The following is an 18,276-nucleotide window of genomic DNA, read 5'->3' on the forward strand; positions in this document are numbered from 1 at the left end:
CCCCCCATCTTCTCTTCCTCCCCCCCATCTTCTCTTCCTCCCCCCCATCTTCTCTTCCTCCCCCCCATCTTCTCTTCCTCCCCCCCATCTTCTCTTCCTCCCCCCATCTTCTCTTCCTCCCCCCCATCTTCTCTTCCTCCCCCCCATCTTCTCTTCCTCCCCCCCATCTTCTCTTCCTCCCCCCCATCTTCTCTTCCTCCCCCCCCATCTTCTCTTCCTCCCCCCCCATCTTCTCTTCCTCCCCCCCCATCTTCTCTTCCTCCCCCCCCCATCTTCTCTTCCTCCCCCCCCCATCTTCTCTTCCTCCCCCCCCCATCTTCTCTTCCTCCCCCCCCCATCTTCTCTTCCTCCCCCCCCCATCTTCTCTTCCTCCCCCCCCCATCTTCTCTTCCTCCCCCCCCATCTTCTCTTCCTCCCCCCCCCATCTTCTCTTCTCCCCCCCCATCTTCTCTTCCTTCTCCCCCCCCATCTTCTCTTCCTCCCCCCCATCTTCTCCTCCTTCTCCCCCCCATCTTCTCCTCCTTCTCCCCCCATCTTCTCCTCCTTCTCCCCCCCATCTTCTCTTCCTTCTCCCCCCATCTTCTCTTCCTTCTCCCCCCCCCATCTTCTCTTCCTTCTCCCCCCCCCCCATCTTCTCCTCCTTCTCCCCCCCATCTTCTCCTCCTTCTCCCCCCCATCTTCTCCTCCTTCTCCCCCCCCATCTTCTCCTCCTTCTCCCCCCCATCTTCTCTTCCTTCTCCCCCCCCATCTTCTCTTCCTTCTCCCCCCCCATCTTCTCTTCCTTCTCCCCCCCCATCTTCTCTTCCTTCTCCCCCCCCATCTTCTCTTCCTTCTCCCCCCCCATCTTCTCTTCCTTCTCCCCCCCCATCTTCTCTTCCTTCTCCCCCCCCCATCTTCTCTTCCTTCTCCCCCCCATCTTCTCCTCCTTCTCCCCCCCATCTTCTCTTCCTTCTCCCCCCCCCCCCATCTTCTCCTCCTCCCCCCTTCCCCATCTTCGCTCTTGCCCCCCCCTTCTCCCCAGTGCTGCAGTAGGTGAGTAGAAATAGTTTTTTATTTATTGAGTGATTTTTTTTTTTAATTAACTTTTTTGAATTGATTTATTGGTTTATTTATTTATCATTTATTATTGATGATGGCTCTTTATTTGTAAAAGTGAAGTGTTTAATGTTTGTAAACTCACCTCCCCATCTTTCGTTCCCTACGCCTGATTTCTAAGTGTAGGCAAGGTTTTTCTGAGCGTGCAAAAATCTACACATACTTCATTCTAAGTTAGTTTGGAGTAAGTTTTCGCTGCCTAAACTGCAAAACAGGCGTAAGTGGCTGGACACGCCCCCTTTTGGGGGAAAAAAAAATCTGTTCTAAAATGAAACTGTTCTAACTCACTGGAACTGGAGCAAACTAAAGACCGAGAATTGCAATTTCGAAGATACTCCATTCTAAACTAGTTGCTCCAAAAAAAATAGGAGCAATTCGGGCCGAAACTTGACCCCTTCAAGTAGCTGGAAATTGGCCCGGTTCTATTCATTCTTTTCTCAATCATCACTCCATTCGAACTGTCAGAGTTTCATCTTCGCTGATATTTCACTATTTGCCAGATTCCTGCTTGTCATCTGCTAACTCAACAGCCCCTCTGACAGTGTTGCAAGGGGTGACCTTTCATGGTACCAAATGCGTAAAAACATTTATCAGCTGCATGTCATTAGCTGCTAACTCCAATATTCTTCCTAGAAAATACCACCGTATCCAATGGAGGTGAATGAGAGACCTTCTGTTTCCTGATTGGAGCCCACATGATCCCAGGTGCGCTTACGCACATGGTGCACTCCTGGTATCCATGGGCCACTACGCTGTACTCAACTCTGCAGCGTCTGACATCAACTTCTTGAAGGAGGGTTTCCCAGCAGTGCACATTCCATTCTGATGCTGGCAGCGTAATCCTTAGTTAGGCCGCCGACTGCAAAATCCGGGCCAATGTGATACATGTTCCTATCTCTGCTCTGTGCATTACTGTACTGATAGTCAGTATCACCAGAGAATGCTGGAAATTTCAGTGTGTCACCTGCTGCAATTTCCAGCATTCTCTGTTTTTATTTCAGATTCCAGATTCTGCATTATTTTGCTTTTGTGTTAGTATCACCATGCCACTTGGAAGAAACCCATAAAGTGTTGCAGCCACTGTTAAATTCTGAGCCCAACCTCAGTGATTCTTTGTAGTAATTTGAGTTGGTTTCCAGAATGCTCCATTTCTGTGGTTTCCAACCAAAACATTTAGACCCCTTGGAGTATTTCTGTTCAGCTGTAGCAGGAGACTGTTGAGGACACTTGGCAGGCAATTGTATTATGTTAACTATTGCCAACTTTTAAATAAAATGTAATTTCCTTTTTAGGAATCTTTAAAGAAGCCTCAATCGTGTATTCCAGCATCCTTGATATAATGATCAACATTCCATTAGCCTTTTTGATTACTTTTTGTATCTATGCAGTAGACTTTAGTTATTTGTGTACGTGGACACCCTTTGCTCCTCCACATCGCCTAGTCTTTCATCATGAGGAAAATATTCCAATTTCTCTTTTTTTTGATCAAAATCTTCATAACCTCGCACGTCCCCATATTGAAGTCCATCTGCCATAGTTTTGCCCATGCATGCAAATTACTGTGCCTCCTAACTTCGTGTCATCTGCAAACTCTCTATTCCCTCATCCAAGTCATTAATATATGCGGTGAAAAGCTGAAGCTCCAATATAGATTCCCTGGAAAACACCACGTCACATCCTGCCAATCAGAGAACGAATGTTTTATCCCTATTCTCCATTTCCCACTTGCCTATCAGTTACCAAATTTGTCTCCAATACTGTATGCACTCATTTTGCTAATTAGCTCTTGTGCAGAACCTTATTAAATGACATTATCCATAGACACTCATCTATCCACCGTATAATGAAAAAAATAACTAAATTGGTCAGACATGACCCACTGTTCACAAATCTTTTGATCAACTGGCATTTATCAAAGTGTGCAGTTACTCTGTCTTTGATGATGGATTCTAATAACTTCCCCTCAATTATCTATTAGTTCATCCAAGTGCGTATTCTTCATGTTGACTGGCTACTTGATCCTGGGGCATCACAGCTGAGCCTGATGTCTGCAGTTCCAGCATGAATGAAATCTCTGGATGATTTTCTCCTAGACTAGATTAATAGAAGAAGAACTTGCATTTATTTAGTGCATTTCATGACCTCAGGATGTCGCAAAGCGATTAACAGCCAGTTAACTACTTTTGAAGTGTAGTCACTGCTGTAATGTAGGAAACATACTTCTTATGTTCTTATGACAGTCTGTTTCTCACCATGCATTTTAGATTGTAAATTAAATTGTACTTTTATATTTTCAGTGGCAGGACTTGGATTTGGAATAATGAGTGGAGCTTTCTCTGTCGTCAACATACTTGCAGGCTCTGTGGGACCAGGAACTGTCGGAATCTTTTGGGATTCTCAGTATTACTTCCTCACATCAGGTAAGACTCTTTCGTATTTCAATCACCCTGCTATTTTTTTTTAAACTGCTGCATACAAATTTCTATTGAATATTGAATTTTCAAAAGAATAAATGACTTAATAACAGACTATTAGAAAGTTCTAATAAAACTCCTAGTTAAACATGAAGTAAAATATATTGGCTCTGAAATTCCGGTCGGAGGGTTCTTTCAGACGAACACCTCCAACCGAAGAACTTTTACGAAATTACCTGGTGGTCCCAGAGGTGCCTGTGATTTGGTGGGGAGGCCTTCTCTTCCCACGCTGCGAAGGGCACTCCTGTCCTTGAGGTTCCAATGCAGAAGGTGCCAGTCACGTGTGACTGTTCAGCTAATCAGGTGCAGTATTCCACAGCTTTCTCATTAATAGCAATGAGAACTCCATATCTACGAGTTCTCACTGCGATTAATGAGAAAAAAACAAACACTAAACACCATAATAAAAAATAAAAAAACACACCTCACATAATTAAAATTAATTGAAATTAAAGTTAATAAATGTCTTTGTAAAAAAAATCGGAAAATCATTTTTTTCTAAGTTTAAAAAAATTATGTTTTAAAATAAACTTACTGTAGTGGGCAGGGTTTTTATGTGTCTTTTAAATTTATTTTATTATGTTTTTGTGTGTTTTAAAACTCTCACACCTGTAAAAGGAGGCTAAGCGCCTGCTTTTATCAGGTGCAAGAGTCTTCAGGACATTTGCCGGACAAAATTGCGGTATTTACCCTTGCTCCCGAGATACGGAGGATCTGTCAAGCTTGACTGATCGGAAAAGCCGGTTTTCAGCGCATATGCATTGTGTGATGATATGAAGGCATCGCAAAAGCCGGCTGAGTCCGTACACACTCTGTATGGACCTGGGGAGGCCGGGATTTCTGGGCCATTTTGTAATTGGCTCTATTTCCACAAACTACCTCAAACTAGAGGGTCCATGAAGTGCATTTAGATGTAATTGTAGACAGTGATATGATTGTTATATTGCTGGTGCTGGAAATGCACCAGTTATAAGGGCTGATTTTATGAATGCAAGCTACCAATAGGAACCTTTACCTCAACACAAAAGCAAAATACTGTGGATACTGGAATCTGAAATAAAATCACAAAATTCTGAAAATCTCAGTGGGTCAGGCAGCATCTTTGGAGAGAGAAACAGAGTTCACATTTCAGGTCGAAGACCCTTCATCAGAACTCCAGTTTTACCTGATGTCCACATCATGGACATTGACCAATCTGGATGTGTTCGAAGAATTCAGCCCTAGTGGGGTCAATCACTTCACACATCCCTGTTGGTACCCCTAATAACCTCCAGATCAATGAAGCACCAATACGTAGACATACCAGATTGCTTGTTTACTCCCTAGCTTCTCTGGTCTTTGCTATGAAAAGGATTGCGCACAGATCTAGATAAGGCAGGACATATTTACGTCACCCTTAATGAGCCGTCTCTGGGTCTGTAGTATTGAAGGCTTGACATCAAGCCGTGATGAGAAATATTTTCTTTGTATAAGCCTTCATTGTTTAATTAGCATTAGTTCTTTCCTTTCCTGGCATTCAGACTGACTAACAAGTCTATTTTGAGGACACATTTAAGTTGATTCTTTTGGCATTTCTCCTACACAGTTATATCTGATCTGACTAGGGTTGCCAACCATCCAGGATTGTCATGGAGTCTCCAGGAATTAAGATTAATCTCCAGAACACTGCTGTGACTAGTCCAGGAGAAAAACCAAAGCACCATTTAAAAAAAAACAATTATGTTTTAAAATTTTCTTTAAACACTTTTGTTTGTTAGTTATAAAAATATTGGAGAAGGGGAAAAAAGCTGTTTGGCTGACAGTCAAGAATCATCCAATTGGGTAACGAAGAGTCTGTTTTCTTTCCAATTGGCCTGGGAAGGGGTGTGCCGTGATGGGTGTGTTAGGCATTCAATGATGGGAGCATAGGGGTAGGCCAGTTCCAGACAGAGGTCATGTGATGAAACCTCAAGGAATGCATCCAGCCAGAGTTGTTAGCCCTAGATCTGTTCATTCACCTTTCCTCTTCACAATTCCATCCCATGCTTGTGACTTATTCTTCAATGGAGCATTTGACTACCAAACAGTGTTTTATCAACACCCTGTCTGGAAAACAATTGATACTAATCCTGTGAAGCGGAGGGAGCTTGATAATCTCAAAAACGACATCTCCGAATGAATGACCAGCACCACCACAACTTGCATTTATTTAGCGCATTTAACGTAATAAAACATCCCCAAGGCAGTTCACAGGAGTGTTATCAAACACAATTTAACAACAAGCTATATCAGGAGATATTCAGACAGGTGAGGTAGGTTTTAAGGAGCATCTTAAAGGAGGAGAGTGAGGGATAAAGAGGTTGAAAGGTGTAGTGAGGGAATTCCAGAGTTTATGGCCTGAATGCACGGCCGCCAATGGTGGGGTGATGAAAATCGGGGATTGCAGGAGGCCAGAATTGAAGAAGCACGTAGATCTTTGAGGGTTCGAGGGGCTTACAGAGACAGAGAAAACAGGGCACCAGTACACCTGGATTTATTAGCCTCAATTGTGTTGCTGGAAAGCTAGTTGCATAATATTTTGCTCCCTAGCTAGTTGCAACTGTCCAGCCTTTGGCCTTCCATTCACCACGACATTTCTTCAGCTATCGATCTGCTCAATCACACCCTCACCACTACCTTTGATGCCCTAGTCTCTATTAAAATAATTACTCTCTTATCCTGGCCGTTTCCACTGCTACAGCCCTGATCTTCGCTCCCTTAAGTCCAAGAGACGCAGACTTGAATGGATTTGCGGACAACTGGTTTAACCATTCACCGCCAGATCTGGCTGGACCACGTAAAGCATTATCGGGTCCTGCTCTTATCTGCCAAAATTGCTCACTATTCCAGAATCATTCCGAATGTAAAGATAAACCCTGGCTTCTATTCTGCACTGCTAACCGTCTTTACCCTCTCTACCCCATTGTCCCAGTCTCTACCCTCACCTCTGAGAATAAGTGTGAGGAGCTCATGGACTTCTTTGTCTCTAAGATTGATACCATCCGTTCGACTGCCTCTGCCTCTTCCCTTCCTTCCTCTAGCGCACACCGGGCCAAACTTGCTCTAAGGATTCCCCCCTGCCCTAGTCCTGACCTCACACCTTTCTCCAGCTACTCTCCGATCTCCCCTCATGACCTTTCTGAGCTCATCCTGTCCATGAGACGCACTTCCTGCTCCCTTGACCCTATTCCCACCAAACTGCTGACCACCCAATTTCCTTTTCTGGCTCCCATGTTAGCTGACATTGTTAACGGGTCTCTCCCCTCAGGTCCTGTCCCGCTCTCCCTCAAATCTGCTGTCGTCATCCTGCTCAAAAAAACAACCCGCGAGCCCTCCGTCCTTGCAAACTACCACCCCATCTCCAACATCCCTTTCCTCTCAAGTCCTTGAACGTGTTGTCGCCTCCCAAATCCGTGCCCATCTTTCCCGCAGTTCCATGTTTGAATCCGGTTTCCACGTCCGCCACAGTACCAAAATGGCTCTTATCAAAGTCACAAATGACATCCTTTGTGACTGTGACAAAAGCAAAATATCCCTCCTCGTCCTTCTTGACTTGTCTGCAGCCTTTGACATGGTTGACGACTCCATCCTTCTCCAATACCTCGCCACCATCGTCTAGCTGGGTGGGACTGCACTCGCCTGGTTCCATTCTTTTCTATCTAATTGTAGCCAGAGAATCACCTGCAATGGCTTCTCTTCCCACTCTGCATTGTTACCTCTGGTGTTCCCCCAAGGATCTATCCATAGCCCCCTCCTATTTCTCATCTACATGTTGCCCCTTGGCGACATCATCTGAAAACACAGCATCAGCTTCCACACATATATTGATGACACCCAGCTCTACCTCACTACCACTTTTCTCGACCCCTCCTCGGTCTCTAAATTGTCAGACTGCATGTCCGACGTCCAGTTCTGGATGAGCAGAAATTTTCTACAATTGCATATTGGGAAGACCAAAGCCATTGTTTTCGGTCCCCGCCACAACTCCATTCCCTAGCCTCTGACTCCATCCCTCTCCCCAACTTCTGTCTGAGGCTGAACCATACTGTTCGCAACCTTGGTGTCATATTTAACCCTGAAATGGGCTTTCGACCACATATCCATAGCATAACTAAGACTGCCTGTTTCCACCTCCGTAACATCACCTAGCTCCGCCCTTGCCTCAGCTTAGCCACTGCTGAAGCCCTCCTCCATGCCTTTGTTACCTCTAGACTTGACTATTCCAACACACTCTTGCTGGCCTCCCACATTCTACCCTTCGTAACCGTATCCTAACTTGCACCAAGTCCTGCTCACCCATCACCCCTGTGCTCGCTGACCTACATTGGCTGCTGGTTAAGCAATGCCACAATTTCAAAATTCTCATCCTTTTTTTCAAATCCCTCCATAGCCTCGCCCCTTCCTATCTCTGTAATCTCCTCCAGCCCCACAATCCCCTGCGATGTCTGCGCTCCTCTAATTCTGCCCTCTTGAGCATTCCTGATTACAATCGCTCAACCACTGGTGGCCATGCCTTCTATTGCCTAGGCCCTAAGCTCTGGAATTCCCTGCTTAAACCTCTCCGCATTGCTACCTCTCTTTCCTCCTTCAAGATACTCCTTTAAACTTACCTCTTTCACCAAGTTTTGGTCATCTGCCCTAATTTCTCCTCATGCAGCTTGGTGTCAAATTGTTATCTCATAACGGGCCGGAAATTGCGGCCTTGCTGGGTCCGTGCTGGGAAATGCGCATGCACCCGGCGAGGCCTAGCAAAAGCCGGTTCTCGGGGCACGATGCGCATGCACCGAGAACTGACTTTTCCAATCTGTCAAGATTTCTTGAGACCGATTCTACGCATTCCCGTAGGAAGGACATCCGCGCGGCAGAGATTGGGCTCTTTGCCCAACTCATGCCCAGCGAAAGTCCTTCAAACTTTTATGCCTGGTAAAATCAGTGTTACACTTTTAAAACATAGAAAAGTTCAATTTAATCATTCATTTTTATATTAAAAGCCCTGTCCATTAAGGTAAGTTTATTTTTTAACCCTATTAACACATTTAAAGAAAATTCCAAAAAATATATTTTTAAAAACATTTTTAATCACATTTAATTTCAATTAATTTTAAATATGTGAGTTTAAAAATTTTTATTGTGCTGTGTTTGTGTCTTAGGGGTTATGCTCATTGATTGTAATGGGAGCCCATACAAACAGAGCTCCCATTTTTATCAATGAGAATACTAGATAGTGATTGGTGGTCCAGGCCCACGTGATTCCAACAGATGCGTTCGTACGTGGAAGACATCTTCCTGTATGCTGTGCAGTGAATGAAGGCCTCCGACCGGAATCCTATGTTCTTCCGGGATCAACAGGTAGATTTCTTTCGGGTCCGAGATGTTCGTCCGAAGGAAGCCCCCGACCACAGTTTTCGGCCCATTACTCCTGTGAGAAGTGCCTTGGGACGTTGCACTATGTTAAAGGCGTTACATAAATACAAGTTGTTGTTGTTGTTCATTGTAAATCTTTCAGCTTTTCAGTGACAAGCTATGAAGATAATCATTACAGCATACATTTTGAGTCATAAATGTATTGCTGGAAAACCTGTTATTAGTCATTGATGGCAACTGTAGAATAAAAGCTTGAAAAGATTATATCTGAAATTTCCAGGACTTTATAAATCAAAAAGGTTCAATTTTACCTCCCTTCCCTGGAGACAGTAGGCAATAAAACTGATGCGATCACAGACTGGTTGAGACGATTTCTTCCTATTCAGCTGATAACTTTATCAGGTTTTCAGATGTGTATTACAGACTTTTTGGCATCCTACAATTCTAATGGTTTCCATCAGACTTTTATTTGGAACCGCAGCATTTATATTTTGAAAGGTCATGAATCATTGTGTGTGTTGTATGGGGAGAATTTTAACAGCAAAGAGTGAGTAGGTTTGGGAGCGGGTGGGTGGTTAAATGTGCTGGAATTGTCCTCGTGTCGGGAAGCCGGCTTCAACCCGCCGACTTCCGCATTTCACTCGGGCGAGTGAGAAATCCTCTCTGGAGAGGCGGGTTACCAATTTAAAGCTATTAAGAGGTGGTTAAGAGTGTTTTTACAGGGGTTTTCAACTTTAACTGTGTGTGCACGTGTTTCCTGAGCTTCCTGGACCTCACCAGTGAAAGCAAGGCGGGAGTACAGTGGCAGTTGAGGGAGCTGAGCAAATGACAGTCAAAAAATCACTCAAGTACTGAGACCTCACACCTGCTTCATTGCAAAAGTGAAAGGCTTCTGCTCACACCACTTGTTCTGAGAGTTTGCTCTCAGTACTTTCCAGGTGATTTCTACAACTTTGGAGGTGACTTTCACTACATTGGAGGTCACTCGCACTACTTTGGAGATTGTGCATTTGATCTCTACTTTCCATCTGTCATATATCAGATCAGCATGGGTGCCGCGTATGCTGTTTCACCTTGGACCTCTGATGAGCACCAAGATGAGCACCACCACCCTTCTTACCGACCTGCCGCACTACAGGAGAGAGGGGATGAGCATGAGGTGCAGCTCGCAGGAGGCAATACCCCCAGGGCAGCGTATATAGGCAGAGGATCAGCATCCTGGACATGACTGAACAGCAGCATCTCAAGAGGCAAGGGGTATCGCGTCAGGTCATGACAGACATTTGTAGTCTGCTGGAACAAGACCTGACGGAGACACGTTACCAGTGACTGTCAAAGTGACCAGTACGCTCAACTTCTTCGCCTCAGGCTCCTTCCAGGGATCTGCAGGAGACATTTGCAGGATTTCACTCACACTTCCATCTCCCAGGTGACTGATACAGTTTTTTCCAGGGAAAGCAGTTATACACTTTGCCACCGATGAAGCAGGCGTTCGGGTTTGCGGCTCTAGCTGGCTTCCCACAGATGCAGGGCATCGTCGACTGCACATGTGACGATCAAGGCACCCTCAGATCACCTAGGAGTGTAAAGAAATAATTTTATATGTGCATCAAAACTTACAGAAACTTATTGTGACATGTCCAGAACCCCCATGTGCATACCCTTTCATCTTCCTTTTCCTATAACTCCTACGACGTGCAACCTCTGGCTTCAGCAGAAATAGAGTCAGGCTGCTCATTTCCCTGCCCTGACTACTCAGAAGCTTTTGGCTGACATCCTGTGGGTTTTGGAGCCTGTGAGGGCCCCTCCAAAGACTGCTCCACTTGCACCTGTGCAGGGGCAGACTCAGCCATCGGGACAGAAGGCACCATGTGGGGCACTGACTGAGGTGGGGGTGGGGGGGCAACTCACTCGGCACTCCACTTATTTCAACTGCCTCCTCCTCTAGCTATGAGCGTGGTGATGACTGGAGGGTCACCTCTGGTTCTCTGCCTCTCCCGTGTGTTCCGTGCTCTCTTCACCTGCAAGGAGGGAAACAACAGACCTTTGAGTGAGAGTGGAACGGATGGATGGGCAAAATCTGTAGAGGGCGACTATGAAGGAAAGGCATGACATCGCATTAAGATGAGGGTGAGTGTCCGTGTTGGATAGTTAGATGGGGATGTGAGGAAGTGCATAGACCGAGAAGGATGGGTGCATCTGCAAGGTACATTGGTGTGAAGAGTGATGTGCAGGAGTAGGCTTGGGAAGGCAGAGTGAAGGGTTTGGGGTGACACAACATCAGGATGCAGTTCAATGTGGCATTGCACTCACCATTCCTGCCCTCATGAGGTCATTAAATCTCTTCCTACATTGTATCTAGGAACGCCCCACCACTTCCTCCGCTATCTGCAGCCATGCCTTCTTTGTAATTGAGTTTTACTTCTTGCTCTCATCAGGGAATAAAACCTCCCTGCGGGCTCTAAAATCTCGCATCAGGAGATCCAGGGAGTCATCAATAAAGCGAGGGGCAGTTGCGGTACGTTGAGAATCCATTTTTATCTGCAACCAATCTTTCTCTCACCTCCACAAACCTTTAACTGTCATCTTTGCAGTGTTTCTTTAAATGCCTCAGCTGAAATAGGCCCCTGCGTGATGTCGTCTCACCCGCTCACATTGATTGGTCGGGAAACCCAGCAGTCAGATTAAAAAGTGTGTGTGTTGCGGTCTTTTTAAGAGTATACATATTTAAATCTCTCTTTTGAGCCTTTGGTAGTGGATAGAATGCAAGTTTTATAAAGCGGGATGAACTTGAGGTACGTCAGCAACAATAACAACTTACATTTATATAGCGCCTTTAATCTAGTAAAACATCCCAAGGTGCTTCACAGTAGTGTTATCACACACAATTTGACACTCAGCTACATGAGATATTAGGGAAGATGTCAAAGAGCATCTTAAAGTAGGAAAGAGGAAGAGTAGTTTAGGGAGAGAATTCCAGACTTTAGGGCCTCAGCAGCTGAGGGGACTCGCAGGATGCCAGAATTGGAGGAGTGCAGATACCTTGGAGGGTTGTAGGGCTGTAGGAGGTTTTTTGTTGGAGTTTTTTTTAATCCTTCTGGGATGTGGGCGTCGCTGGCAAGGCCAGCACTTATGGTTACTGAGATAGGGGTGAGGCTATGGAGGGATTTGAAAACGAGGATGAAAATTTAAAAATTGAGGCATTGCTCAACCGGGAGACAGTGCAGGTCAGTGAGCACAAGGGCGATGGGTGAATGGGACTTGGTGCGAGTTAGGATATGGGCAATAGAGTTTTGGATGAGCTTCATTTTTGGAGGGTGGAAGATGGGAGTCCAGTCAGGAGTGTGTTTGAATAGTCAGGTCCATATGTAACAAAGGCATGGATGAGGAGTTCAGCAGTAGATGAGCTGAGGAAGGGACGGAGTCGGGCGATACTGCAAGGGTGGAAGTAGGCGGTCTTAATTGTGCGATTATAAGAAATAGGAACAGAAGTAGGCCATACGCCCCCTCGAGCCTGCTCTGCCATTCAATAAGATCATGGCTGATCTGATCATCGACTCAGCTCCACTTCCTTGCCTGCTCCCCATAACCCCTTATCCCCTTATTTAAGAAACTGTCTATTTCTGTCTTAAATTTATTCAATGTCCCAGCTTCCACAGCTCTCTGAGGCAGCGAATTCCACAGATTTACGACCCTCAGAAGAAATTTCTTCTCATCTCTTTTAAATGGGCGGCCCCTTATTCTAAGATCATGCCCTCTAGTTCTGGTCTCTCCCATCAGTGGAAACATCCTCTCTGCATCCACCTTGCAAGCTCCCTTGTAATCTTACACATTTCGATAAGATCATCTCTCATTCTTCTGAATTCCAATGAGTAGAGGCCCAACCTACTCGATCTTTCCTTATAAGTCAACCCCCTCATCCCAGGAATCAACCTAGTGAACCTTCTCTGAACTGCCTGAATGTGGTCGGAAGCTCATTTTGGGGTCAGATAGGACACCAAGGTTGTGAACAGTCTGGTTCAGCCACAGGGAGGGGTGGAGTCGGTGCTAGGTAATGGAGTTTGTGGCGGGGACCGAAAACAATGGCGTTCTGTCAAATGCATTATGCTCACTTTGCACCTCCTTGACTCGGTGCTGTTTTAATGGGCCCAAGTTTCCACATGATTCGTGCCTGATTTTTAGGAGCAACTGGTGGAGAACGGACTATTTTAGAAATCGCAATTCTCCACATTTTTTTTTCTGCAGTTCTAGTCAGGTAGAACAGTTCTAGTTTAGAACAGAATTTTTTCTTCAAAAGGGGGTGTGTCCGGCCACTGACGCCTGATTTGAAAGTTTCCACAGTGAAAATGTACTCCAAACTAAAGTAGAATGGAGCCAGTGAAGATTTTTGTAGAACTGAAAAAACCTGTTCTACACATAAAAAAAAATCAGGCGCAGGTTACAAATTAGGCGTCCAGAACGAGGGGGGGGAAGGGAACTCATTAAATTCGACAATAAATCCTTATTTATACTTCTACAAATATTATACAAATAAATCCAACCTGAATAAACATTTATAAGCCAAGAAAAGATTAAATAAACCATCTTCCTATCTGTGTGAAAGTGCTTCAGCCAGGGAGAATTCTGCAACCGTTCGTGCCGCTGAGAGAGGAGGAGGAGGAGGAGGAGGAGGAGGAAGGAGGAAGGAGGAGGAGGAGGAGGAGGAGGAGCCCCGTGAGGCCATCTGCGTGCCCCGGGCCCCTCCCACACAGTTCGGCGCCTGGACCTACTGCACGTGTGTGCCGACTGTAGCGCGCATGTGCAGAGGTCCCAGCACTGTTTCCAGCGCCAGGACCTGGCTCCGCCCCCCCACAGCTCGTGCTGCCTGCGCCGAGGGCCAGAGGCGCCCGTTTTCTCTCTTGTGGAAACTTGGGCCCAATATGTGGTTGAAAATAGCAGATTTGTCTTCATTGCTGTTGTGCAGCCTCTCTTCAGTTTGACATACTTTCCTATGCAGAGACAGCTATCAAATGTTTTTTTTTTACTACATATCCAGCTACTGCTGAAATAAGAGATGTGCAAAGGACATATTTATCAGTTTAGCAGATGTGCCGAAGAGATGTCAATTGTGACATGGAAAAAGCATATCCTGTACATTGTGAAAGGATTTATGTTGTACAGTACAGAAAACATTTCCTCTTGTGATTGTGTCCTACTTAATCAGCTGTAGATTAACTGTTTGAATACTCCAATATCCATTGGAATGTAGGTTAAGACTGGGATATTCTCCATGCTACAGCATTCTTGGAAGTATGTCATTTCATTTTAATTATACCTTTCGCGACTGCCTTGCTTGCGCTAAAAGCGGGGCGGTAGTGAACACAAAATTAAGTGCCTCAAGAGGTACTTAATTACCAATGCTTTAATGTCCATTCCAATTTTCAAGCAGACATGAATCCTGGCAATCAGATTCTGTAGTAAACTGGCAAGAGCCTCATGTATACATGCAGAAAGGAACCTTGTGACGTAATTTAGACAAGGACACATTTTTGTCCGTCACTGCCTGACCAGTTCCTATCCCCACCCACCAGCCATGGGCAGTACAATTCAGGAAGCAGCCATTTAAAAGGATTGTCAGCTGCTGTCAGGTAAGGTTGTAGGGAGCTTTTGGAGACATTGGGTAGGAATTCGTTTCGCAAATCAGGCAGCATCGGATCGGCTGTCTTGTTCAATATTCAATACCTTTTTCTGCAGTGGAACTGAATATTGGGCGGTGCGTCTACCAAGCGGCCGATGCAATACTGCACGTTTTGCGCGACCGCCCAAGACTAAACTCTACCCCATTTTTCTGGCGTTTGTTTAGGGGATTGCACTGTAACGGATTTGATAGTTTATGTAGCTGCTGCTGTAGATTATGAACTCATGTTGCTTGCTGCAGTGTTCCCTCTGCTCCTGATGAAATATACACCTCCCCTTTAAGCTGCTGCTGCTGCTGCAATGACTTGAGAAGCAGCTGCACTGCCTGATATCCCGCCTCCCTAATCGGTGGGCTGTCTGCAGGAAGGGCTTTTCGCGCTTGCAACTTGATGACCGCATGTTAATGAAGGGCAACCAGAAAATCTCACAGGTACCCCGCTGACTTCTTCCCATTTCCTACATGCACACAAAATTGTCACGTAGTCATTGGGATTTGGAGCGATTGTCAAGAGTCAATCCAATCCCAATTATCCTCAGGCAACATAAAATAGAACCATATTAACCCGCAAAACATTGAGTAGAATGGGCCTATATTCTCTGGAGTTTAGAAGAATGAGAAGATTGAAATGTATAAAATTCTTAGAGGGCTTGACAGGGTAAATGCTGAGAAGCTGTTTTCCCTGGCTGGACAGTCTAGAACTAGGGGTCATACCTGAGGATAAGGGGTCAGCCATTTAATACTGAGATGAGGAGAAATTTCTGCACTTAGAGGGTTGTGAATCTTTGGAATTCTCTACCTCAGAGGGCTGTGGATGCTCAGTCGATGAGTATATTCAAGACTGAGCTCAATCGATTTTTGGACACTAAGGAATCAAGGGATAGGGCGGGAAAGTGGAGTTGGTGTAGAAGTTCAGCCATGATATTGAATGGCGGATGGAGCAGGCTTGAAGGGACCGAATGGCCTACTCCTGCTCCTATTTCGTATGTTCTTAAAATATTTCCTAAGTTCTGGTACTATTTTATAATTAGTTTAGTAGTTATGTTACTGGCCTAGTAATTCAAAGGCCTGAAATAATAATCCAGAAAATGCGAGTTCAGATTCCACCATGGCAGTTTGAGAATTTTAATTCAGTATTTTTTGTAAATACTGGGATCAGTATAAGTGACCATGAAGTAGACGGATTGTTGTAAAATCCCAACTAGTTAACTGCCCTCTGAAGTGGCCTAGCAAGCCACTCGGTTGTATCAAACCTGCATGGTTCAAGAAGAACTTCTTGTGATAACTTGGGATAGGCAATAAATACTGGCCTTGCCAACGACGCCTATGTCCTGAGTATGAATTAATAAGCAAATAAAACTACAGACTTGAGTCTTGGAGCTGTGGAGGAGGTAACCAGAAATTGGATATACTTCTAAGACCTTTTCCCACTGCAATCACAGGAGTACATGTAAAGCATTAAATGTGTGCTAAAGTACCAGCCTCAACATTGAAGTCTATGAATCAAAATCAAGTTTTAGCTTTCTGTTTTCTGCATTCTGTCGGAGAATATTTCAGTTTGTTATCCTTCCAGCTACAATCACATAGCTATTAAGAATTGTGAGGGGGAAAAAGGGAGTTATACTGAGTATGTAAGGGATATTGCATAAATTTAAAGGTAAGTGATTGTTAATCAGCAAAAAATATTGTTGCAGTCTTTTCACAGGGCTGTATATATTTTAGTCTTTACCAAGGCTTCAAGGGGAAAAGAAAGAGACTGGCAAAATAAACATGGAGACGTAAAACAATGTCTTGAATCAAAGTCAGTGCAGCATCTGAACAAGCACCTTGTTTGATGGTTGGTGAAGTGGGGATGCTGTTGCACAAGGTGGTGCGAGCTTGACTTGTTTACCATTCTAGAGCACCCTCCTAAAAGGATGGCAATGCAGCCATTATCTGCACTTGATACTGTGTCTGCAGGATCTGAGAACAGGTCGAGAACAAGATGGCATGCTAGAGGGAAGTTGCCAAAGTAAGACTACCCAACAGTATTGTTTACCAGGTAGATGGTCCAATTATGCATCCCACAAAGTGTTGCCTGTCAACATTTACTACTGGCCTGCGCTCTGATGCAGCTTTTTCATTGTATTCCAGCAGACCACATATTCAAGCTGCAACTTACAACTGGCATCCCTGCACACTTGCACCTTTAAAGGGCTTCACCCATAAAATCATTGTGATACAATTGACCTGCATGATGCATGGATGGACACATGAGATGGACTGCAGATGGCCATGTGGCTGTCACATGATCCATCTGCTTTGGGAAATACAACAGTGTGTGTTGCATTCAGTGGGAAAGAAAATTATACTGCTGACCATACTGAACCATCGGCTGGATTTCCGAGGGGTTTACGGGGGGGGGGTTTGTGCGAAAAGAGGCACACAATATTTTGCGCCCGGGCGGAACTTTCGCCAATGGTTTTGCGGCAGTGCTAAAACTTAGCGCCCACCTGATATTTTCACCGTTTGGATGACGTCAATCGCTGTGCTAGCGCCCTGGGTGGAACTTTCAAGCTTATTGCCCGAGTTATCGTCCGCCCGGGAATTCGCCAGCAAAAAGCAGGCGCACCCAGCGCTAACGGCGACATCTTGAAAACGGAGCAGAAGTTGAGTGCATAAAAGGATTGGGAGAAGGCGGCTGCGTTTTTCATACTCTAGTATTATGTGAGTTTATAGTTCATTTTAAAGGACATTTTAAAAGATGGGGACTATACTATGTCAGACATTATTCCTGGCTGCCATATTTATATGGCGTCGAGCTGCAAGGAGGCTTATTGATGATTTTGAACGTAATCGAAGAGGTCGCAGACGTATGGGGAGGAGGCCTTACCCCCAACGAATTTACAGTGAACAGCGCTCACACCTGCAGCTCTCTGAGACACAGTACGTTAGAAGGCTGCGCTTCTGAAAAGAAGTGCTGACAGAGATATGCCAGCTCATAAAGGCAGACCTACAGCCTATCCATCCATTCATCATCATCATCGTCATCGTCATCCATCATCATTCATAGTCATCATCATCATCCCCTCGAACGAGGATGACTTGCTTTCACATGAGGTCACAGATGTTTCAATGAAGGACCCAATATTCCAGTCCTGAACTCCATTTGAAAGGGTGGAAAATGCCTGTGCATGATTTTTTTTTTAACGTGTGGTGACCGTTGCACATCAGCTACCACATGGGCTTGACGGAGCGAGGCCTTTATCCAGTGGCAAGGGTTAACCAGGATGACTGGAGACTTGCTCTGCTGCACGGAGCTAATGCGCACACATATCGCAGTGTGGGCTGGCCCGTGCTGCCCCTGGGCTCTTCTGGGCCCCGTACCCTCATTTGCCGCACCTTCGCCACGATCTGTCGCCACTCCTCCTCCACAAACATTCGCCGCAACTCCACTGCGATAGCTCATCAAGTGGCATCAAGAGTTCATGCGACAAGGCGGCTACAGTCGTGCTGATTTGGGGGGAGGGACATTGGAGACGCCGCCTGGATCTGCTCGAGGCGTAGAAGTCCCGGCATCTGACTGACGAGCCTCTTGATTGGCGTTGCCAGTCACAGGTGCTGTGGGGGGTGTGTCTGGGTGTCACACTGGAAACTGCAATGTGACTGGTG

At 45.4% G+C, this 18,276-nt stretch overlaps 1 protein-coding gene across 1 annotated transcript in view; it reads left to right on the top strand.

Annotated features, from left to right (window-relative positions):
* LOC139231007 (gamma-secretase subunit Aph-1b-like) overlaps positions 1-18,276 on the top strand; it is a 106,428-nt gene that overhangs the window by 59,236 nt on the left and 28,916 nt on the right. Inside the window, exon 4 of the mRNA XM_070862483.1 lies at positions 3,393-3,515. Within this exon, the coding sequence (XP_070718584.1) occupies positions 3,393-3,515 (123 nt within the window). The remainder of the gene's footprint in view (positions 1-3,392; positions 3,516-18,276) is intronic.

The sequence above is a fragment of the Pristiophorus japonicus genome, chromosome 2 (genome assembly GCF_044704955.1).
Source record: "Pristiophorus japonicus isolate sPriJap1 chromosome 2, sPriJap1.hap1, whole genome shotgun sequence".
Classification (NCBI taxonomy): domain Eukaryota; kingdom Metazoa; phylum Chordata; class Chondrichthyes; family Pristiophoridae; genus Pristiophorus; species Pristiophorus japonicus.